Genomic DNA, 24380 nt, shown 5'->3' with positions numbered 1-24380 from the left:
ACAAACTGCTAGTTAGACTTGTGCTCTCAGGGCAAGCCATACCTGCAGGGCCAAAGCATCAGCACAACTGCAGGGACATCCTTAACCAACTAAGCAAGAGATAGACTCAGTATTCCCTCATTTCTCAACACTTATGCCATCTGACAATCAGGCTCCCGGCACATATTTTATTGAAAATTAATCTTGGTGCCAGCACAACTCACAAAAATAATGCTTGGTGTACAGAGATTACGTCTACAGTTATGTGTAAATTAGGGTCTGGGGTTCTGTTGGGACTAAAGTTATGCGTCGAGCAAGGGATGCAGTTAAGGCTAGGCTTACAGTTTGTGATAGGACTGGTGAAAGTATTAAATAAGAGCAAGGACTGGACTGAGGTAATACCATCAGAGGACTCCATGTCACCAAGGAACAATATTTTCCAGTTCAGTCTTTCCTTCTACCAACCCCTGTTTGTAGAATCTTTAAGGTTGTCAGATAAAAAACATGGAGCTATCACCCAAACTCAAGAAGTTGTTAACTGCTGGTCAGGTGTTTCCGCCCATAGCTTTCTCACTCTGGAAAATCCGTGCAGGAAAAATTGAGAATGGTTTAGAAATACCATCTATTCTGAACCTGGTTGGTTTGTTAAGAAGAGAAGCACATGGTAACCTTACAAAGGTTGTATTGGGGTGCAAATTACACCTTCGAATTTGGAACTGTGATCTAAAGATATGGTCCAACTGAGGTGAACCACAGCTACAACTTCCAGAACACAGTGGGTTAATTTATGAATGCTTAGGGGTGAAACATGGTGTCCAAATGACAGGCAGCCATCTTGTAATCTCATTGGTTAGCTGGGGATAGGGCTTGGGTTACTGTTAGCGCTATCTTGTATTGGCAGGAGGTGCTGTTTCCATGTACATCTTTAACTATTTTCAACGTTTTAGGTTTAAACCAATTATTTTTTTAAGTTTGTGGCTTTTCTCAGTGAGGCGTAAAATGAACAGCACTGAAATGCTTTGATAAGTAGCATTTTTGGAGGCGGATATTCATTGCTAGGTATTCAGGTGTGTGGACCTAGACCAGTTTAAAACCTACCTTTCCAATTACTTCATATGGCCCACACCACATGGCTATTATTTTTTTTATCTGGAGTGGGTAAAACGAATAATGCTTTATCACCCATCTGCAAGGCGAGGAGGCATGCTCTGTGATTGTCAGCTTGAGTTCTCTGTGGCTTGTAATCTTTCATTTGGGGCCAAGACCTAACCTACCAAAAGCACAGTTTGTTGGTCGATTTCGGTCCATTCATCTAAGAACATCTACAATGGAATGAGGCTGCGATCCTAAAATCTATTCAATTTGGGTGAACCCTATGAGGCCTTTGGCACACTACATAAGGCAAATATGACCAAGGGTTGTACACCAACCCACTATTTAACATCAGGACCCACAGTTTTAGGCAACACATTGTCTCCGAGCTTCTTCTCTGCTGCTTTCTGTCTGGAGGCCCCCACTGGATGCCTCAATAGGGCTAAAGGAGCACCACCCCTTCCGTACCCAAGTAGGATGAAGGCGATTGGTGGAGATCCCGACGGGGACCAACTGGGTCTCTTCCAGAAACTTGACATTGGCTAGTGATGATTCTTTCCCCGTGTCACCTTGCCTCGTTAAAAAGATGACTGCTATCTTTCTTGGAATTTTCCTTCATCTTTGCTGACGCTCTTGCTGTGTCCTTCTCTGCTATCTTTGTAAAACCATGACAACTAGGTTTCCATGGCCTCTGTCTCTTGACCCCCATCCAATCGAGGAGGTCGCTCAAGAAGCACCCTTGAGCAAGAAGGTAAACTTCAGTCTGGGAAGACATGGGCAGCTCTGATCTCGTTAGGGACCCAGTACAAATGAGACTGGTGAAAGTCCAGGAAAAACTTCCATAAAGCTAGCCCGTTGCTCAAAGCAGAAGGATTCACCCACACTAGCCCTTCAGTGGATAATGATTTGAGGATGAAGAAACTGACTCTGTGAGTGGCAGAGAAAATGTTAAAATTCGAAAGGACTTGGAAGCCATTTCAGACATATAGAAAGACTTAAGTTGGGAGGGTTGAAGAATGTTGCAACATATACCTGACTTGCTAAGAAGAAGCAGCTATCACAGAATGTCTGGCTCTTGGGAACATGATACCAGACCCTGCAGTATCAACATTTATGGTTGTAGCCTCCCTCTCCTCCTGAGCTATGCATCTGTGTGATGAACAGGCTCTTATGATTCCCTCCTTCCCGTCTATGTTCTTCCCCTGCCCTCTTATTTTTGTAATCCCTTTGTAATTCACTAATGTGGAAAGGTTTCTATTATTTTCTTATGTGACCTATCACTTTAACAATAAAGGAGCATACTTATGAGCGCTTTGCGTCATGTTTGCACCACGCAACGTGATACATGGGTGAAACAAACTTTAAGTCATATTTGTGAAACCACGCCAAACTACTCTGCATGGCTTTGAGTGGCTCTAAAAATATGGAGTAACGCAACACAGTGCAAATCGCTGCATTGAGTTACTCTGCCCTGAGAAGGCATTCCATAGGCATTCCGGAGGTGTTACCATGCAACTCCCATGGTTTTTGATGCATTCCCAGATATACAAGACCTTGTGAACCTAGGAGTGCACCAAAATCTTATGCCTTCCAAGGGGAGGCATAACGAGGAGAAATATTTCTCCTTGTTTCTTCCTCTTTCCATGTGTGCTGCATTTTGCCACACACATAGAGGAATAAGCCTTCCAGGAATGTTTTTTCTGCAGGAAGGTATCCCTTCTTGCACAAAAACAAACCTGCATGCGACTTAGGCACCTACCTGCATTGACACTGGGCTGCCAAAAGGATGCCAGCGCAGAGGGATAATTCAGGAATGTGATGCATGCCTTAAACACAGCACATTCCTGCCCTTTCCAAGTGGTGGAGTGCGGCAAGGTGACTTGCTGCGCTGCATTTCGACCCTTCCTCATAAATATGCCCCAAGGTGTCGAAAAAGTCTTGCTTAACACTCAATGTCGTGCCTTTCGGGACTAAGGGCCTGATTTTGATCCTGGCAGTATTACCGTCAATCCCCTCCTGCGGCGGTCCCGAGAACACCGTCAAGTCCAGGTTGTTCCGCCTGCTGTACTGAGATGTATTGCGGCTGAGCCGCAGACCGTCATGGCAGAGTGCTGTTCCTAGCTGTCAGGCTGGCGGGTTGCCACTGACTCTATTTAGATGTTACAGTCCTTGTTGCGGTGTACTACCGGAGGATTGCGGATGGAGGGAGTTTGTCGCTGGACCCAATGGCATCGGACAATGGCAGTGGATATGGAATACAGGTAATTCAAGCACACACACTGTACCTTTGCCATATGTGTCCATCTGCACAACACACACCACATACACATTATGATCCATTGCCATTCCACCACCACACAACACGCACATGCCAAAAATACACATTTAAATATATCCATGACACAGCATACACACAACATTGCTACTACACCCACACATGAAACAAGCACAACATCCAACAGAACTACACACTCTTTTACACAAATACATGCACACAAAGGCACAGCTACAAACATCACAACAACAACTGCCACACAGCAACACTCACCTGAATGTTGCACTCACCCACACAACACACACCATACACAACAACATCAGACCCATATGCAAGTGGCACACATAATGACACAACCACATTACCCAACCCAGCTCCATCCACCTCAACCAGCCAATCAAATCTCACATACACTCACATACACGTACTGACTCACATACACAACAGGAAGCACAACATGACAGGTAGAGGTCCCCTTGCAAAGTGCACACATGAATATAGTTGACAAGTGTGATTCTAACTTCATTGTGGTGCAAGCATTCATTTGGCAATGAATACTGACACCATAATGACAGTTGTGTATGTGTGCGATGTGTGTCTTGTACCAATGTGTCCCCATCCATGTCTAACACCATAGTGTCCACGACATATGCATGTCAAATTAATTAAAATAAATTACTGTCACATGTATATAACTGCAGCGGTCCTGAACTCATGTGCAGTGGCCGCACAACGGACACAGGCAATGCGGGTTCCCTATAGTCAAGTCCGGTGATGGTGGGGGGACAGTGCTGTCCAGCAATGTCCAGTCAAAAACAAAAGTGGAATCAGGAAACAAGTTAAGCTGGTACCTCATTTTTCCCCCAAATTCAGAATAGGAGGTCGGACTGCCACAGTTGGCCTGGTGGTAAGGCACCTCCAAATCTGCACGGCGGTAGGAGTGGCTGGAGTCCAGCCACTATTTTCTGTGGCGCCGTGAATGTGGATGGGAATCCTTGGCGGAGTCTGCGGGACTATGCTAATGGGACTGCCAACATCTAAATCTGTGGGACAGATCGCCAAGGCAGCGGACGGGTTTTCAGTCGGAAAACCGATGGTGAGTCCTTTACACCCTAGATCTAAATCAGGCCCTAAGCATTATCACAACAAAATTATTCCTTCCGATTCCTAGGAGGTAGATTCACCATCACTGTAGCTTACACCCATCCTACGGAAATTGTCTTTAATGATGATTAAGAACCAGAATTGAAACACCGGAAGTAAAACAGAACATGCAGTGCCAAGGAAGCAAGTAACAATGGCATCATCTTACGAACATTAAGAGTAGCAACAGTGGCATGGCATTTGAACCAGCTGATACCACAGGTCTTGAGAAGTGATGTTTCTATTGCTTTCTATCACTGCTTACTACTCTGGGCTACTTCCTACCCATGGTTCGTGCTCACTATACCACTCCAATGAGGACAGAACATGAAATCAGTCTTGCCATGCCCTCCTTCTCCACCCAGGAGGACTGTCTACCTTGAACTGCTGTGCCATATACCTCCTATGCAGGTTTTTCGGAAACACCAGGCATATTTTATATTTCAAATACTCCAGTCATCACTTTTTTGTTTTTCTCAGTGATATCGCCAGAACTGACATCAGGCCACCTTTGACAGCTGACACTGGTCAGTGGATATAATAATAGAACAATAACTATTGACCACTTGACTATTAAAGAAGCCAGTGCATTAGGAAACAGGAGTTCTGATCACAGCCCTGAATGCCCTGCTGCTAAAAGTCAAAACACATCCTTGTTAATAAAAGCAACCGTACTGCTTAAATCAAAGGGGTCCCGAATTAGTTCACAGGGAGCATAAACAGCAACAAGGCTTAGGGTCAGCAAACTCTACTGCTTGCTGTCTGAGCAAAATAGTGGGTGTGAGTTGGAAGATGTCCCTCTGCTCTTAGAGAAAACAACATTGACATCCCATACCTTAACGTGCTCCCCCTCTACTGCTTCCATTGACTATAAGTACTGTCTGTGGACAATATATAAGGTTTCCTGCCAGAGCAACCCCCTTGGAGGTTGCACTTTCCTGGGGGCATATAATGGCCAAACCCCAAACTGCATTTTAGGTGGGAAGGCCTGGTGGACCCAGAAGCCCTGGCCTTGGCCAGTTTTAGTACAAGGCAATTATTAGGGTGCGTCAGGCATGTGTTGGGGTATAGTACCACCTCAATAGGCATCAAATAAGGTATCATTCCTATAGGTGGGGTTGTAAAAATAAAACCTCAGCTAGGGTGCCAACCCCCTTGCATGTGTCCTGGTCCTATGCTTGTATTGTTTAAGCCTGTTGTCTTTCCGGAGAGGTCAGCTGGTCAGCACTCTGTGGAGTGGATGAAAACGATACTCCTAAACCAACTGTTGCTTAGGCTCTCATTATTCTAATGAGACTACTGGATTTGGGAGGCAGAATCACTTGCGCTGTGGGGGGACTGAGTCGGAACCCACTACCGGTGACACCTGTCGGCATAATCCGGGTTTTGCTCCGGCTATCTAGCAGTGCTTCATCTCCACCCAAGAGCAGGGATGATTGGGCAGCCGAGCGCATGACACAATTGACTCCTCAGGGAAATCGTGGTCACTCAGATCGCATCCGTTTCTCTCAGTTACATTAGTCTCACGTATACATGGACAATCAGAGGCAGTATATGTTTCAAAAAGGTTTTAATGAAGCAACTGCATCTTAGATAATAAAGCATGTACTGCAATAACTAGGACGATGAAGCATGACGATTAAAATTGTGACAAGGAGAGTAAAGCATAAAAATAACGCTACCATATTATCACTAGAATCATTAAGATAATTCCTACCTAGGCTATGTTAGGGCACAGCATATTAAGCTCTAGTTCTGCCTTTCAGGTTCCCCTGGGAAGACATCACTCCTCAGACCTGAGCACAAGGCCTGTAGTCTACATAAGCAGTTGCAGCGAAGCAATCAGCATACAGTTGTGGTCATCTGGCTGGAATCTCCCTCTAACGTGTATGGGACAGAGAAGTGTGTTTATAATAAAACAGCTGATGTTCTGAGAAAATGTCCCTACGTAAGGGTGTGTATGTTTCTATGAACACTAGAGACAAAGCGTTACCACTTTTACCGGCAATCTATCTCACTGCAGCCTTGAGAAAATAAAGTGAAAGAAATGTCTTGTTTAAGAACGCAGTGCTGACCTAGGCAAAGAACAGCTAGATAGAGAGAAATAAAACAAGACCGCACATGTGGCTAATATTAAAATAATAAACAAAGCTGAATAAAATATGCCTAGGTTAAAGTGCACAGCGGCAGGCCTAGTTTGCTAAAATAACGTGTATGGAGCTATAACTAAAATGGCTGCACAACAAAACGTGTTGTCAGCAGCAGCAACGTTATGTCCAACAGGGACATCCAATCAGAGCTGTGACAGTGGAGTAACTGACCAATACCAGACCTGAACATTCAAAACATAACAATCTTCACAATTATATGTAAACAAGGGAAAGAATGTGTGATAGAAGAGAGCAGGATACCACACACTCCTCTCAGACTCACCTCCCCTCTGCCCAATAGGAGCTGCATAGGAAGGGCTGTTGTTTCCTAGAAGAAGGGATAAGTAGAAATGATATTCAGAGGCTGGCATGTAGGTGTGACTGAAACCTTCAGGAGACATGTTCAGGGATTAGGCATTGAGTTTTCATGTTGTCACCAAGTTGTGATGGGAATTTCCTCTCCACTGGTGATAGATATATTACATGTTTTAATTCTTCTGCATGTATAAGATTGTATACTAGATTTTTTTATTTTTTTTTACAAAACGTACTACTTGAGTAGAGAATATTCCACTGGAATTGCACCTCCTCTGAGCTCACCCATCTAACATTAGTACCCGTTTCAGCATATCAATGCGGCATTTCACTTTCCTTAACTGAGACACCCACTATTTCTAATCAGCAATGCTGCACCAGTGTTCTGTGCTCATCAGATTTCTTTCCACCCACCTTTTTAGGGGTAGATGCATACGCCTATGCTGTACAAATTCTGGGCACCATTGGTTTTGGATGGGGGAGCTTTTATCTCTATCAGCCAAATGTTTAGCAGGTAGTTTTTTTTTTTTTACAAACAAAACAAAAATTCTAATGAAGAGATATGTTGCTAAAATCATAGCAAGGTATTGACATTATCATCATGTGTTTCCAATTTCACCAATTATAACAACTAATGTGTAGATTTGTCAGTCCAGGTTAACCCTCCACATGCTGAAAAAAGGACCAGGTGTACAAAAAAATGCTCTTTTGTGATTATGAATTTGCGAATTTTAGGCACCACAGTTCCCAAATCGCAAATCTTTATGCTTGTACAAGCATTACATTGACTTTGCAATTTCTTAAAATTCACTAATTTAAATAGCGATTTCCAAATAGCAATTTTTCTTTGTCAATAATTTGTGAGGCACAATTCGCAATTTTAGTGAGAGTCGCACTGGCACTTGCTTATGACATCACAAGTAGGAAGTGACCCGCCCCGCCTACATTACAGTACACATTCCCATGGCCGTCTTTAGCGCTGGAGACACCCGGTGCGACAGTGTTCGCTGGTTCCCACCCAATGACCAATGGCCCCCAACCGAAGTCAACGCCTGGTGCGGTGGCACCGGTCACACCCCCTAAGATCCGGCCCTGCTCATTCCCATGATGTCTTATGGCCTCATTTAAATTAGGGGAGTAATGAGAGATCCATAAAAAAGGAAGATGTCCCATTCACCCTCCTTTCTATTCCCCTGTCTCATTTTGAGTGCAGGAAATGTCAAGGGCAGAGCTAGCGTTGCCCTCACCCTCTCCCCATTACAAACACCGTTTTGCTGACCTAATGGTCCTTTGACAACATTCACACCTGTACACTCTCTGTCTGAGACTGCTAGGTAAAGTATGCCAGCTTGAGATAGAAAATATCCTGAAAAGCCACACATGCGTTGGAATAAATTATTCCTGATCATGGACCTTTACGTCTGGGCAGAAAAATCTAAGGCCTCACAGAAGATGTAAGACTTCAAACGTTTGGAATCCACCTCCCTTATAGTGTCTTCTCATAAGAAGATACCTTTTGCCCACGAACATGGTGGGTTGGGAAATGGGCAGGGTTCCATCTCCAAGCAATACAGCAACATGCCTCTGCGGATGAGGGAATGATCAGTTTACTCTTCTAAAAGAAAGTATACATTGATTCAGGGAGGTTTACCTGTAGGGAGATCCAATTAGGTGAATTTCCAATTCAATTCGAAGTATCAATGTACACAAAACAAAAGGGCAGATTTACACCAAACTGAGATCAGAAACTGATTCCTAGTCCGACTGCTTTGATGGAAGCCTCTTGACTGAGACATTTGAAAAATGTTTGCTTTTGCAGGAGTTTCAACATTTGAGGAAAAAATCTAATTGGTTGAGAAGACCTAATGGTTTTAGCTCTAGGAATAATTGGTTGGAAAAGGCTATGAAAAGAAATTATGTAGGGTTCTGCGAGGACAAGCTAGGACATGTCTGGCATGTTCCAAATGCCAAATTGTGATTCGATAACTTGTTACCGAATCGCAATTTGGCATTGCGATTTGGTATTAGGAAGGGGCGTGTTTAAACGTCCCTTCCTAAAACCGAATCGCAGTGGTCTGATTTAATGTTTTGCGACTTCAAATTGGTGTTAACCCATTCACAAACAGGAAAGTGTCTCCTAGGGATCCCTTCACCTTTGTGAGTATCTGTAAAAGCATTTGTTTAAGAGCAGGCAGTGGTCTCAAATACCACTGCCTACTCTTAAAAAATGAAAGGAAAACTTTTCATTTTCTACTTTTTAAACGCATCCCTTCATCCTTTAAGGAAAACATGCTGTGTTAAAAAAAACATATTATTTTATTTAAAAGCATTCACAGACATGGTGGTCTGCTGACCCCATCAGGCCACCATCCCTGTGATTTTTTGCGATTCCCTGTGGGTCACAAAGTGAGACCGACCTCATAAATATTCATGGGGTAGGTCTATTTGCGACCCACTGCGAATCACAAAAGAAACTCAAACGAGTTTCGAACATTTGGAATTGCGCTTTCCTTGTTGCGATTATCACAGAATCGCTATTAGGAATTAGCAATTACAAGGTACGATCTTCTGGCCCCAAGTTCTCTATTTCTCATCCGTCTCACTGTGGAACATCTGACTTACTAGCATAAAATATTTACTTAGCACTATTTCCAGTCCATGCCATCCAAGACACATTCAATTATTTAGACATTCTAACACAATAGCTATATTGAGAACACATTCAGAACCAAGCTGAGTTTCCTGCCTGTAGGATTTGGTGTTCACAAAATTACAGCACAGAGCCTGGCACCGTAGCATTAAGGTACAAGACTTTGTGTACAGTCAGAGGCACTGCCTGAGAGTGTTTCCTGATCTCTGTGCACCTGATGACTTGACCTGTGATTGTCTCCAACACAATGATTCTCCCCCAAATAGAGACAATTTATTGTATGACTTATTTGTCTTTGAAATGCCAGGTCAGTTTCAAACAGGGACTACTATAGCCGCAACACCCCAATACCCACAACCTTAAATCAATTTCCATTAGGCAAACTTGAATCAAACAAAATTAAACAATCACTCCCCTATTTTAATTTAAAAAAATGCTAAACCCCATCCTTGACTTCATGGGGATTTCTACTTGGGAATCTACAGCAACATAGAAAGCTGCTATTACACTCACTCTCCAATACTGGCGCACAAAGGAAACACAACAGTGGTTGAGCCATGGACCACATTCTCAATTCTAACCCAATGGTATTTAACACTTTACCTTCTGACCACTACTCTTGCCCGACAACCTTCTCCTGGCCACTCACTTTGTCGGATCGCTTCCCTACACTGAAACACAGTGGGCCTAATTCATAAAGGTAAACTTAGACCAAAAGTCTAAGGGCCAGATTACGACCTTGGCGAGGGGAATACTCCGTCCCAAATGTGACAGATATCCCGCCCGCTGTATTACGAGTTCCATTATATCCTATGGGACTTGTAATATGGCGGACGGGATATCCGTCACATTTGAGAAGGAGTAATCCCCTCTGCCAAGGTCGTAATCAGGCCCTAAGTTTAGACCTAAAGTGTAACTTTACTCGTAGTAAAGTTAGACTTTTGGTCTAAGTTTAGACTTTTGGTCAAAACTTGGACTTTGGTTCTAAGTTTACCTTTGTGAATCAGGCCCAGTGTATATAACCACGAGATTCAAACCCACAATATCTCTAACAAGCCTACAACGGATTCACAACCTTCTAACCTACCAGTGGCCAAGATTTTTTGACACTTTCAGGAAGTAATACACTGGAACTTTAACAACTCCACTTAATATAATAATTCATAATGCCCGGCCCCATCATGTGTTAAGATCATGTGATGTGTTAATGCTTACATCGACCCCCTTAAAACACACCACACACCTTTGCAGGTGGAAGAAATTCCCATTAACTGAGCTTGTCAATACATAAGTGCTCTGACTCACTGTCCCCACATCTCTTGAGTGGACAAACTCCAAATCATCCTCCACCCATGTCAGCTGCCAAGGGTCCTGCATTCCCTACTATTCCCATTCCAGCACTTTACGGTAAAGAGGAATAGAGTACCAAGGGCCTGGTGCCCTCCTGGTGTTAATAGATACCAGAAAAGGAATTGTGATGCACCATAAAACACAATTAGCCACGCTACATGTAAAAATCCATCTCAATTACATCCACGATTTCAATAATTTACAATACTATATTTAACAGTCATATACACACATACAAAATGTCAACAGGACAAATTTAGCCGACACGTTTCAAAGCTCAAAGGGAAGCTTTATTAAGGCAATGCTACAGGAGCCTGAGGCGAAAAAATGTATAACTGTTTAACATTTAGGACATAATTAAGTTTGATACTCAAAAATAATGCATATTTTCGAATATTCTTCACATTATGTCCTCTCGATCTATGTTGGTAAAAGGCCGGAGAAGAAAAAATATATTATTCCAGGTAATGTTACACACCGAACTTGATTTTAAAAGACAATGACCCTCCACAAACCAGTACAAAATGTTTTTTTTAGTTATTTTATTATTCGTTTTGCACTGGAAAATGACTAAAAGTAACGCATTACTTGGCGTCAAGGGGGCATTACATGGGCGATCCCATGCAGCCACCCACTCTTTTTGATGTAAATCCCTATCTACCAAAACGCGAGACGGGGTTTTGTGTCACAAAATAATGCCATTTATAACCAGGCATTAAAAGGAGAAACTTTGTCATTGTCATTGTTCGCTGTGCAGAACACAAGTGTGCCTGAGGATAGCATTTTGTACTGGAGTGGTACCCGTCCAGTACCAAACCTATGCTAGACTCTTGCACACACCCTTGCACCATGGCACTAAGGTGTGTGCGTGGCGCACAGCAGCATGGCTGGCACTAGGGAGAGGCGAGGAGAGAGCCATATCTCTGCAGATACGGCACTAGGGAGAAGGGAGGAGACAGCCATATCTGCACCGCCATTAGGGAGAGTGGAGGAGAGAGCCATATCTGCACCGGCGCTAGGGAGAGGGGAGGAGACAGCCATATCTGCACCGGCGCTAGGGAGAGGGGAGGAGACAGCCATATCTGCCCCGCCACTAGGGAGAGGGGAGGAGAGAGCCATATCTGCACCGGCGCTAGGGAGAGGGGAGGAGACAGCCATATCTGCACCGGCGCTAGGGAGAGGGGAGGAGACAGCCATATCTGCACCGGCGCTAGGGAGAGGGGAGGAGAGAGCCATATCTCTGTAGCTATGGCTCTCCCGCTCCCTCCCTGGCACGCAACGCAGCACAGAGCAGCATTTGTGGCTGCTGCGCTGCGTTGTCTGATAGTTTGGTAAATCTGCCCCTCCATGGCTATGCCTAATAGTAACAGCTAAATTTACCTAGCCTAATCTGGTAATGATGTGAAGAATAGACCAATGATGCAATCCCGATGGGTACAAGTTCCCCTCATAACAAATTTTTCTCATCTCATCATGCCTAGGTAAATCCCACCCATCTTTCTCGAATAACTTGGCCCAGTTACTTGCACAACCAACCTAACCAGAACTCCTTTGGTACCATTCGTAACACAAATTCTCTTCTTTAAGCCCTATGTTTTTCAATCTTTATGTCTTTATTGGCTACGTTAGTTACAAAGTTAGGATTTTCAGTCGTCAGTCGTGCAGATGATACTCAGATAATAAATAGTATCTGTGGCTGGTAGCCGGAAGACACAGCCAGCAGATTCTACAGCTGTATGCTGGAAATTAGCAACTCAATATCCAACAATTGCTTAAAACTAAACTCCGGCAATACTGAGGTGCTCTTACTGGGCAACTCTCTTTATTTCTGGTCCCCTTCTTGGTGGCCTCAAGAATTTGGAGCCCTACCCTTGCTGGTTTTTACAGATAAAAATCTGTGCATCATCTTTGATGACAAATTGTCATTTGATAAAAAATATTAATGTGGTGACGTCCTCAGACTATTGGAATGCACTATATGTTAATCTACAGCAGAAACTTACAAACAAACTACAAGTCCTGCAGAATTCTGCGGAGCGTATGCTACTTAAGATATGAATGAATCAGTCGGGTTCTCAAGCCCTGGTTCAGCTTCATTGGCTAACCATCCGCAAGCACATTGAATCCACTCTGCATCCTGTTTAAAGCTTTGAGGGGCCTTGGCCCAGATTATCTGAAACAGAAATGTGTTTGGTACCACCCGTCTCGAACCCTGCGGTTCTCTTGAGCCTTAAATGTGATGGTTCCCAATGGTAAAGGAGCTCACTGGGGATGAAGGAGCTTCATTTACTGGAGAGACAAAAAATGGAACTCCCTCCCTCTTCAGCTGAAGACATATGTGGATCTTCCTGTTTTAAGGAAAGCCCTGAATACCTGTTTTTTCAATCAATAGGTTTTTACCCCTTGACCTTGTCAGGATTCCATCACTAATCTTTCACTTTTTCGCTGCGTTTTTATGTCTTCGGTAGTGGGAAGTGCCTAGACGCCTTTGAGCAGTAGTGCGCTATATAAAAATAACTTCCATTTCATTTCATTTGAAATTCCTTTTTACCACCCTTGCCTTCACATCAGCTAACTCAAAGTTTGATTGGCTTTTGCAATTTGACACCTACCTTTTATGTAGCTGTCATCCATATCACCAAATCCCCCACAGCTAGCAGTGCTTCCCCATCAAACCCACCTACCTTCCACTTTCCATTCTACTTCTCCCTTTTCACAATCACTACCCCTCCAACTCAACACTAGATAGCAATAGTCAAATCTCCAACCCTATCACCTGCATTGCCCTCGCAGCACGCGTCAACCTCCTTAATGTCAGGAAGGTCTGCTCCTTACTTGCCTTCCACTCAGCCAAGACCCTCAGCACGAGGCTCATACTCCTCGAAGTAGATGACTGCAATAGCCTACTGGTAGGTCTCCCACATAACATCTCTATACCTCTTTTAGAGGTCCTTAAACATTAAGAGCCGCAGGCTCTTCGACCTCTCAAGATCCGCACCAACCTCCTGATACACTTGTGTGTTGACTGAGAGCCCAGTATAAAGATCTGTACTAATTCCACACATTGTTGTATGAATCAGTCAGCCACCTTGACCCCATTTGGTTTACTTGACAGAGCTCACTTTGCACCTCTACCGACCAACTCTAATTTCTCTCCCATCACTAACTCCCCATTTCTAAAACATTCTGCTTAATGTCCCGGTTACTAACAATCTCATTAGTGGTTCTTATGTACTGGGATGCCAACCATGTGTTAACTAACCAGTTCTACCAATTGAGACCCGCTCACCTAACAACATTGCTGCTTCACTAATCCCATGATTGTAATCAGCAAACCCTATGTTTTCTCATGTTATCTATCGTTGAGGTATTATTCACAGCCTGACCACACTAGAGTGCTAATTGGTGGATGTCTTCAATACTCTATATACACCCTTTGTTAGAGTGCAATGTATCAAACACCTACAGACAACTAATCATATTAGTATGGGATAGAACTACTCACCTTTATTCTGAAAGCATATTTAGCTCTCTAAAGGTCTGTTTATGCTGCTCTGATACAGCTTCCATGGAATTGTGTGCATGTCCCAGGAATTCCCTTGTCTGACTCAATTCATCCAGCTCACCCTCCTTCCACCACAACCTAGTTAAATGACCCACTCTTATTCTGAGTAATCAAGTTTTTTGGTTTATTCTCCCTCCACCAGCTTCAGTCATTTGACTAAACCAATGTTGTTTCTCTTCAGTTCACTCAAACTAAAAAAACAGCAATCACAGATGTTACACAGCACATTAGATCACCAAGTCACCTGTCCCCTTTTCTCTCCACTTCAATGGTCTTCTCTCTCGCTCTCCTCACCACTACCGCAGCCTTTGTAACAATTGTGCTGAGACATGGCTACCAGAGTACACAGGCGGAAGGAACAGCTGTCAGGTCTCTCTTGAGCTCACTTCTGATGTCCAACTTGGCCACAATTGGAGATTACTGTGCACACGCCCCCACCAGCTGACTGCACCTGGATGTTATTAAGGAAGGAGTGCCAAAAGCAGGTACAGCCCTCCGGTCCAGGGAATGAACAGATCATTAGATTTGGCCCACGCATTTGTGGATACCTGGGCAAGTGGTTGGATCAATGTCGATGATGTCAGCAGGGAGATGAGCTTGGAGTATAGTTCTGTTATCACACCCTCTAGGGCACATATCCTGTCCACCAGCAGAGCAATTAAAGAAGCCACTACAGATTCTATTTTGACCATGGCATTCTCCCAGGCCAATGATGAGGCTTTGTATGTCTGCTTGTCAGCAGCACTTATCCGTGAATTGTTCTGGAGCGAGATAGACCCATATAACTTAGGTGAACCATTCGGGTGGTTGGTGGCGGCCCCCTGTTTTTTAGTCAGACTAAGAGCGGCCCTTTCTTAATTTTCCTCTTCCTACTTGCAGAGGGTTCACAAATACTAGCGCTCACGGGACAACAGTACTAGGGACCCTACTTGGAGCCAGCAAAGGAGATTGGCCAGGATCTTCGAATATATTGATGACAGCGATGAAGAGGTTGGCAGGGCACACAGAGATGAAGAGGTTGGCAAGGCACAACACCCTGCTCCCAAATCAACAGACAAGTCTATCTCCTTTGCAATCACACCCACGGCACAGGCAGGGAAGAAGTCGTGTCACCCCTGTTTGCAACTTAGCTGTGGTGCTTTCGTTTTCTCCCATCAATAGGAGACTCATCAGTGCCAATAGATCATAACAACCAGGAAGGGTGGCCCAGCCCAGCCTCTTCCAGGTGATGACGGGCGAAGACGGGCCCGGTCTTGGCCCAGGCGCACGCTGGGGTGCTTACCCCTGCAGGACTCACAAAGTGCTTTTAGCGTGTCTCTTCCTGGGCCCGTCTTGCCCCCAAGCAGTCTGGGGGACGTAGTCCCACCCTAGGCTACAGTTCCAAGCAGTCACAAAAAAAGGGGCAGGGAACCGTCAAGAACAACCCACGCTGCAGGGCTCACGAAGCGATTTAAGCGCACCTCCTCCTGGGCTCTGCCTTGCTGCCAAACAGTCTGGGGTACGTCGTCCCATCCCAGACTGCAGTTCCAAGCAGATTCACAAAAGCAGGTAGAGAATCGTAGAGAACGACCCGCGCTGCGTGACCCACAAAGACCTTTTAGCGCATCTCCTCCTGTCCCCGCCTTGCTGCCAAGCTGTCCGGGGAACATAACCCCACCCCAGAAAACAGTTCCAACGAGAGTCACAAAAGCGGCAGGGAACCACTGAGAACAGTATTTTTAACAGCTATTCCTCCCTAAGCCCCTTTCAACTGTGCAAAACAAGGCTGCTTCTCTCCTCTCACCCAAATCTAGACAGTTTCCCACCCACCTCACCCTTATCAAACCAACACTGCTGCTCACTTGCATTGTAAACATATAAGCAAAATAATCACTCACACAACCCTGCCCCAAAACAAACATGACTGTCTCTTATTTGCCTCACCTTGACTAAACCAACACTGCTCCTCACTCACATCACAAGAAGGAAACCGAGGTACTCACCCAACACCTCCCCCACAGCAAGCCAAGACCTTTAATTACCTACTAGCTTAATCCAGTCCAGGTGGAAGTCACTCACACAGTACGGCCTACAGTATGTTGTTACTTCCTCAACTCATCTTGTTCGATTCAACACTGATGCCCTCTTACCTACCTGTAACATACCAGCACTGAAATTCACTAACTCATATAAACAAAAAACCACAATTATTCGGCCGCTCTTCCTACACAAACCATCACTTTATTCATTTATGTGTGGTTTTCCATACTGTTGACCAGCCCTATAGGGAAACAGAGCACTTTACACAGCAGTAAAAAGAGGGAAGTCAATGAATTACAGAAGAAAATGCGTACAGTAACAATATATCTTATGTACAATAAAAAAGAAAAATCAAACAAAAAGTAATAAATTATAAGGTACGTGTCGCAAGTTGCCTTTTAACAGTGTCCGCAGGTCGAGAACCTTTCAGATTTGTTTTACTAGTCAGGGACGACTCAGTGGGGGATTCAGAGATGTGGCCACCCCAGACCTCCCTCCCCAAACCCCCACCCAACCAAGGAAGGACAGTTGCCCATCTGAGGCAGCAACACAAGTCCTAACAATTGATAGGAGTACCTGTATTACTGCAAGGGGTAAGGAGGTAAGGTACCCCTCTTCTTCTTCCCCTGTAGGCACACACTAAGCACACCAAGTGATACAGAAAATGGCACAAAGTATAAAGACAGCTGTCACGAAAAACAGTGTTCACAGAAATTATAGTTTGATGCATTTGCTTTGTGATCAGGATTACTGTTGGGGAAGAGGGGCGCATTGCCAACCACTAACACTAGGTTTTTGTATGAAAAAGGCTGCTTTATTGAAACAGATGCACATCCCATAAAAACATCCCGGGCCTTTGCCTTACAAAACTATGAACCTCACTACACAAAGATCTCACCTATGTTCAGTACCCCCCACCTTTGATACACCATACCCCTCTTCAAAACATTAATATTGGAAAAGTGTATTCCCTCCATGCTGATCTGTGCAATTACTGGGGCGCTAACTTTAAACTCCCTTCCAGTCTTACTGTAAATATTAACCTCTAATCAACTTAACTTCCTAACAAACCTTAAACCTCCTAGCTCGTCCAGGCGTGATCTTGTCTACTGTTACTTTTCAACCTAAACTGCAGCTGTCAACAACCATAGAGTTCTGCCAACTTCACTGCCAACTGCTCATGCACCTGCCCCAAAGCGACACACCTAAATACACAACTGATCCCTGTTCACATTTTGTAAACAAAGCCACCGAGAAAAATATATCCTCCAAGACCAACCCCTCACAGGGACCCCTGCATTAAGGAGTGGGCTGGTGGGCAAAAGAACTACCATGCTAGGTAGTAGCCACTGTGTCACTACGATAAAATGGTGGCTGGACCTACAAGATGTCAGGATATATATCACTTGGGCTATTAGCTCAGAAGCCCCTGTGCAGTCGTTGGACAGCACCACTTCCCCAATCTCTTGGAATTTGGTCCCTTCAAGACGACTTTCATTGCTTGACCTTGGCACCTCGTCGTTCAGCTGACGCCACCACGCCTCCCTCACCCTTACTACGACCATCATTCTCTCACCACTGCTCAACACTATAAGTACTTCTCCCATTACACGGACCCCAAATTAGTGCACTCGATGGGCGCCTCTTGTTTTTGGCTTCTCTTTTCTTCAAAGGACCTCCAAGTGGACTCAGATTTTTTCAGCAATTCTAGGTTGATGTTTTGTCAAGGCCTCACACTCAAAACCTTCTTTAAATTAACCTTTTGTTTAACTTTTACCTTGTGGACAGTGGAATGATAAGTTTGATGGTGGTCTCCGCAAGTGGGTTTGGGATTGTGGAGGTATGTCACAAATAACCGATGGCAGAGGCCAAAAAAATCAGGCTCTAGTTGACTGTAAATCATACACATCTGCCAGAGGCATCTAGATGCTTATTCCTTACTTTAGAATCCTCCCCAGGCGTGAGAATGAATCTGGAATTTTTTTCCATAGCACATACACGTCGGAAGAGAGAGTCTCATGACACCGTATCGAGGTCATCCAGCGGATGTGACGTCGATGGAGTCCATATAATCCCCTCAATGATGCACCGATGTAAGGTCCTTATTTTCCGTGCTTGCAACGCAGATCTTGTGATGGTTCTGCAGGCCGTTTTTGGTCTACTTCAACTTTTTCTTGATTTTTGATGGAACAGTGTGCTTTTTACCATTGTATGTCTTCAGGGTTCAAGCCCTGTGGGTCCTATGGATGACAAATATCAGCCATGGACCCCAAATATATTTGTATATGGTGCCTGTGGGAGCAATATGACTCCATGGAATGTGACTCCTGTCATTGCCTTCAGCCAAAGGTGCTGCAGGAACACTGTATGAAGCTTGTTGCAGGGCCGTCCCTGGCTTCCAGTCGACCTCAGACTCCTTCTCACACTATGGTCCACTCATGGGCCCATTCCACGAGTCACTCCCGTGGATGTCGTTCTCCATCGACTTCACACAGTAAGTCACAATGCAAGAGGTCGAAGTCGCGGCATCCCCAAACTCACCGCAGACGATTTCACCTTCCCCTGGGGCACCTTTGAGCCCCAAAAAGGTGAAAATTGCCTTGACTGTGTCCGCGCCTGCGGGTTCCTCCTCGGCTTCAGTTAGGCCTCCTGCTTCTGTTGCCGAAGCCATTGCAGCGCTGGTGCACAGCCCTTCTGGGTTCCACCTTCCGCGCCTGTATCTTTTCAGCCGACGAAGATGCAGGTGACGTCGATCTAAGTCATGCCCCTCTCCCCTCCTGATGTCGAGACACTGCTTGTTGATGTCGGGTACGGTGTTGATCATGCGGGTTGCCTCTGACACCATCCCTCCACTTTCTGTGAAGTCCCCTCATGTTTATCCTTCTGAGGGACATGGTTTTGAACGTAGTAGAGAAGAATTAAGCACTGTTCAGCCTCCAATGGAGGATAGCTCGGTGACTGACCTAGGTGTGGCTAGTGGCTTGGACTCTCCTCTAGCCTCGGGCCTCCTTTCCCACCCTGGCCTTGCTACAGAGGCGAGCTCCTCTCTAGCTGACATGCTGAGGCAGGTTGCTGTGGTTTTGGATCTGACACTTTTCTCTGTGGTATTGACTACTGATCCTCTCATTGACGTCCTCCATCAAGGTCAAACAAGGATTGAGCCGGTGCTTCCTTATAGTGAAACCCTACACAACATTTTGTTGTGGGCTTGGGAAAGGCTGATACAGGGGCCGATGTTGATTGAGCAATATCTCACTGGCACACACCTGACCCCGGTTATCCGGCCTGTTTCCTAAAGCATTCTACTCCTCGTAGTTTGGTGGGACAGGCTGCTTCAGCCTCCCATGATATTGACACTCTTCCTCATTTCCTATCTGACAGAGATTCCAGGAGACTTGACTTCTGGTAGGCATATTTTCTCCTCCACCAGTTCTGCTTTGCGCTTTCTTAATACATCTTGCGTTCTAGGATGTTTTTCCCATTCACTGTTGGACTCATTGGCATGCATCTTGCCATTGCTTCCCGGATGACACCCTGAACGATCTTGCCCGCTTGATCAGAGATGGCCAGCAGGGAGCCAAATTAATCATTTGCTGTGGTAGAGATACCACTGACTCTGTGGGTCGGGCCAAGGTCATTGGTCATTGAAAATCCGTTACGATGCCTGGTTACACACCTCCAACATGTACTCTTCACTCCTGTTGATTTATGCTCATTGCGGAACACTTTTTTTTACATTTTCCTCTCGCTTGTGTTTTAGGAATGTGGTGTTTTCTGTGATTGGCCAGCGAAACACAGAAGCGTGCACTGCTAGCAGAATTAAGAACTAGGTGAGCACAACACGTTTCTACATTTACGTGCTTTTGTAGTCCGTGGCTTTTGTTGCATAAGCACGCATTGCTTCATTCTTAAAGAGGGTTCAACCACTGCTTCAATCATGGCTGCGGCTTTATTCACAAACAGAGTTCAACCCCTGGTGTAGTTGGATCGGCATTTATAATTTTCTACGGCTTTTGTTGCATCAGCACGAGCGGCGTCATTCACTAAGAGAGTTCAACCATCGATTCAACCAATACGGTAGCTGGATCGGCATTTGTAATTTTGTTTCATTCCCATTTGGTTTCAATTGCCCATGTTTAAGTGTTTACGTTTTTTTTTTTAGGGGAGAGCTAATGCTGAGACTCGAACCTGATTCCCCAGTACCAAAGTTGGCAGCTCTGTAGATTAGGCCACATCCTCTTAGACCCCTAACTTGAAAAACTATATTTTATTTCATTAAAGTGGCATTACTGGAACTTGTTTATTCTGCTCCCTTCGGGTCCAAATATCATACATAATCATCATCATAATACCAACAATGGTAATAATAAATAAACTAAGACAATTCTAATGTGGATGAAAGAAATAAAGATGTACATCAACATTGCCTTTAGTGTCATAATAATGTTTTTGGGAGGGGCTTGTTTCTGGTTTCTGTTCCTGGGCTGAGCTTATTGTTTTTACAAACTCTAGTGCTTGTTCTGTGGCTATCACCATTGTTTTTTGTACCACTGCTGTTGCAATAGGAGGAACAGGGATCCAGCTGGAATGAGGCAGGCACGTTTGTGGGCTGTTGCACATCGCCTTGCCAACCCCGAGATGTTCACTGTGTGTGCGCGGAGGGCGAGGGAGGGGGCGAGGCTGCTGGATTGTTTTGCACTGCTCTGGAGGTGTATTGCATGTCTATTCCCCCACTGCCACAATACCTCGGATGGTAAGGGTGTTAGGGCCGGATTACAACTTTGGAGGAGGTGTTAATCCGTCCCAAATGTGACGGATATACCACCAGCCGTATTACGAGTTCCATAGGATATAATGGACTCGTAATACGGCTGGTGGTATATCCGTCACTTTACAGTCACTTTTGGGATGGATTAACACCTCCTCCAAAGTTGTAATCAGGCCTTTAATGTCAGACACTGCTTGTTTTTATAAGGCATGTGTTATTATAGTGCTCAGACGGGTAGTATCCAAGCACTGTTAACGGTAACCTGTGAGATTGCTCACCTGGTTTATGCACCTGCTACAACAGTTCAATACAATGACATTAGTAGGAACAGTTTTTTTTACTCAGCGCTTCATGCAGCTCTTTTACCATTTCTAGGATCTGTAAAGAACAGCTAGTGACATTTCCCGTGTATTGCGTGCTGGGAGCGCTGCATGGGTTCTTCTATGGACCTTGTGGCGTGAAGGTCTGCTCATCAAGCAAAATGGAATTTACAGTGTTTTCATCAGTCACACTACAGCTAATGTGACTGTGACTGACAACCAGTCTTAGAAGGAATGACCTTGTGTGTTATCCTGCTTGTGAAACAATACTTGTTGCTCCTTGCCCGATGCTGCTGTTGTCAATCTTTTAATTGAAAAACAATAAATGTTTCTTAAATGTCTATGAACCGCCTTATAATGGTCTTGGAGGGTAATAGTTTTTACTAGCAGATACGCTCTTTAAAGTTTCTGGTCTATGACTTGCGGTTGTTTCATCCTTTCCGTATCGCTTTAGATTTATCAGTCATTGTTTGGTTTGCAATACCCTGGTGGAATGATTCAAGTTGTACCTTAAATCAGCATATTATTGTTACTTTTGTTCTGGGATACTGGATTGCTTATAACACTCTTTTATTATAAAACATGCTGCACAGCAGCCACAATGCTCTACAGCATCGTTTAAAGGAACTGGCAAAGTCAATAGCTCTGGCTAAACACTTCTAAAGTCCCAAAGGCGACACCTGTTGGCTATGCCTATGCTTGCTATAATAGTTACTGTACATACCATGCGCACTATAATAGGATTTAAAATTTTAATATATCTTGAAAATATATTCCTTGCTTCCAAGTATTCTTGACTATGGGGGTTATTCTAACTTTGGAGGAGGTGTTAATCCGTCCCAAAAGTGACGGAAAAGTGACGGATTTACCACCAGCCGTATTACGAGTCCATTATATCCTATGGAACTCGTAATACGGCTGGTGGTATATCCGTCACTTTACCGTCACTTTTGGGACGGATTAACACTCCTCCAAAGTTAGAATAACCCCCTATGTCTATTCAGGATGAAAGAAGGTTTGAGTTCCTCTACCTTTTCCTGTAAGTCTCACTGGACTGATCGTTACTTCACAGACACCTTACTCTTCAATCCTTAGTGAATTTAGAGAGACTGAAGTCCATCACGTCTCCTATTGGGACACTGGGCATGTCCTTGCTGGCAGAGGACTTTGAGAACATTTTCTTAGGCTGTGTTCTGGGGAGGAATTCCAGAAAACTTGTCAATGTGTGGGGGACGAGGGGGGCATTTATATGGAAACCTGCTTTGGAAGGCAAGGCTTTCTATGGTGGTCCCAGAAGCCAAGCAAAAAAAGGACTTCAGAAGGGTGGAATGTCTAAGGTGGTCTGACTGCTGGCTCAAACTCACTCAGGCAATTAGTTAAAGATTTCCACTCCTGGAGAAAGCTGAATCTCCCATTGGCAGAAACATGACTCTAAACAGAGCTGGCAAACTGGGAGTCTGGTTGGCAGGACAGTACTCTGCCACCTTTGTGGTGAGTCCCCATTCTAATTCAGAGTTTGGCAGGTGGGGTTACTCTGTCACAAACATGACCGATATCCCGTCTGCTGTATTACGATTCCATTATATCCTATGGAAATTGTAATACGTTGGACGGAACATTCATCACGTTTGTGAGTAAGCCGTCGGCCAAAATCTAAATCAGGCCCCCTATGTCTTTCAAACCTCCAGCTTAGAGGACATGCTTCTGGCAAAACTGCTTTTTACAGTCAACAAGGTATCATCCCATACAGGGGTGTCTCGTCTGACAGAGTGAGAGGGCGCCCCCCATATGATTGCATAAAGGGTTGCTGAGTAACCTTTTGGAAGTCAGTTTGCAATATAGGGGGTTATTACAACTTTGGAGGAGGTGTTAATCCGTCCCAAAAGTGCCGGTAAAGTGACGGATATACCACCAGCCGTATTACGAGTCCATTATATCCTATGGAACTCGTAATACGGCTGGTGGTATATCCGTCACATTTGGGACGGATTAACACCTCCTCCAAAGTTGTAATAACCCCCATAATGCCTATTAATGACGAGATGGCACATGTTTTAAGGCCAAGTTGTGCAAATCATGTTGGACACCTACTTTTCCAAAAGTGTTACCCACACCACTCCTCTTTCTGGCTAACCTTCGAAATGATGATCCTGTGTTCTATAGAGGCCACAGTAGCCTCAATGAAGGAGATATCCTTTTCTATTGCATATGTTGTTTGTTGCAGATCTAATAGGGATCATTAGTATCAGGCATTTTCCCTGTGATGGGTCACTCCCCGGTGCCTTCTCAGGGGTCTAATATGCTCCCACCCTATGTCTAGTTCTGCCATGATGGCTGCCTGGGGTGAAAGAATTGCCTATTGTTTGTTTTTGTCTTAGTTTTATTTGGGTGACAACGTTTGGTGTAACTCTTTAACAGACAGAATATAGGTTCTGCTAAAACAGACAGATTTTTTTAAAGCTGGGGTCTTTTTTTGAGTTTAGTTTGGGGAATTTCAGGGAGCCATCTAGACTACAGCTAATCCCAGGACTTGTGCAGTAGGAGATACTGTGACAAGCATATTGGCTCTTTGGGTTGTTCTACTTCAATTACTTTTGCGCAACATCATGGCAGTGGACATGTAAACTGCTGGAACCAGCAACTTGGCCCTAGTATTGTGCCTGCAGTGCATGCTCTTCATACACATTGTCAGGGGCCCAATGGCATCTCCTTCTCACAAAGTCAAGCTTTGATGGGTGCATCGATCCTGTGATC

At 44.6% G+C, this 24380-nt stretch overlaps 1 protein-coding gene across 2 annotated transcripts in view; it reads right to left on the bottom strand.

Moving 5' to 3' along the window:
* Positions 1 to 24380, bottom strand: part of CD80 (CD80 molecule) — a 99864-nt gene that overhangs the window by 9836 nt on the left and 65648 nt on the right. The window contains exon 5 of one of the 2 annotated variants that reach the window (XM_069202789.1): positions 6923 to 6967. The exons of the other annotated variant lie outside the window; for it this stretch is intronic. Coding sequence (XP_069058890.1) covers positions 6923 to 6967 — 45 coding nt within the window. The remainder of the gene's footprint in view (positions 1 to 6922; positions 6968 to 24380) is intronic. 2 annotated transcript variants of the gene reach the window in all.

This window comes from Pleurodeles waltl, chromosome 8 (genome assembly GCF_031143425.1).
Source record: "Pleurodeles waltl isolate 20211129_DDA chromosome 8, aPleWal1.hap1.20221129, whole genome shotgun sequence".
Taxonomy (NCBI): domain Eukaryota; kingdom Metazoa; phylum Chordata; class Amphibia; order Caudata; family Salamandridae; genus Pleurodeles; species Pleurodeles waltl.
This window is presented reverse-complemented; position numbering and strand designations above follow the sequence as displayed.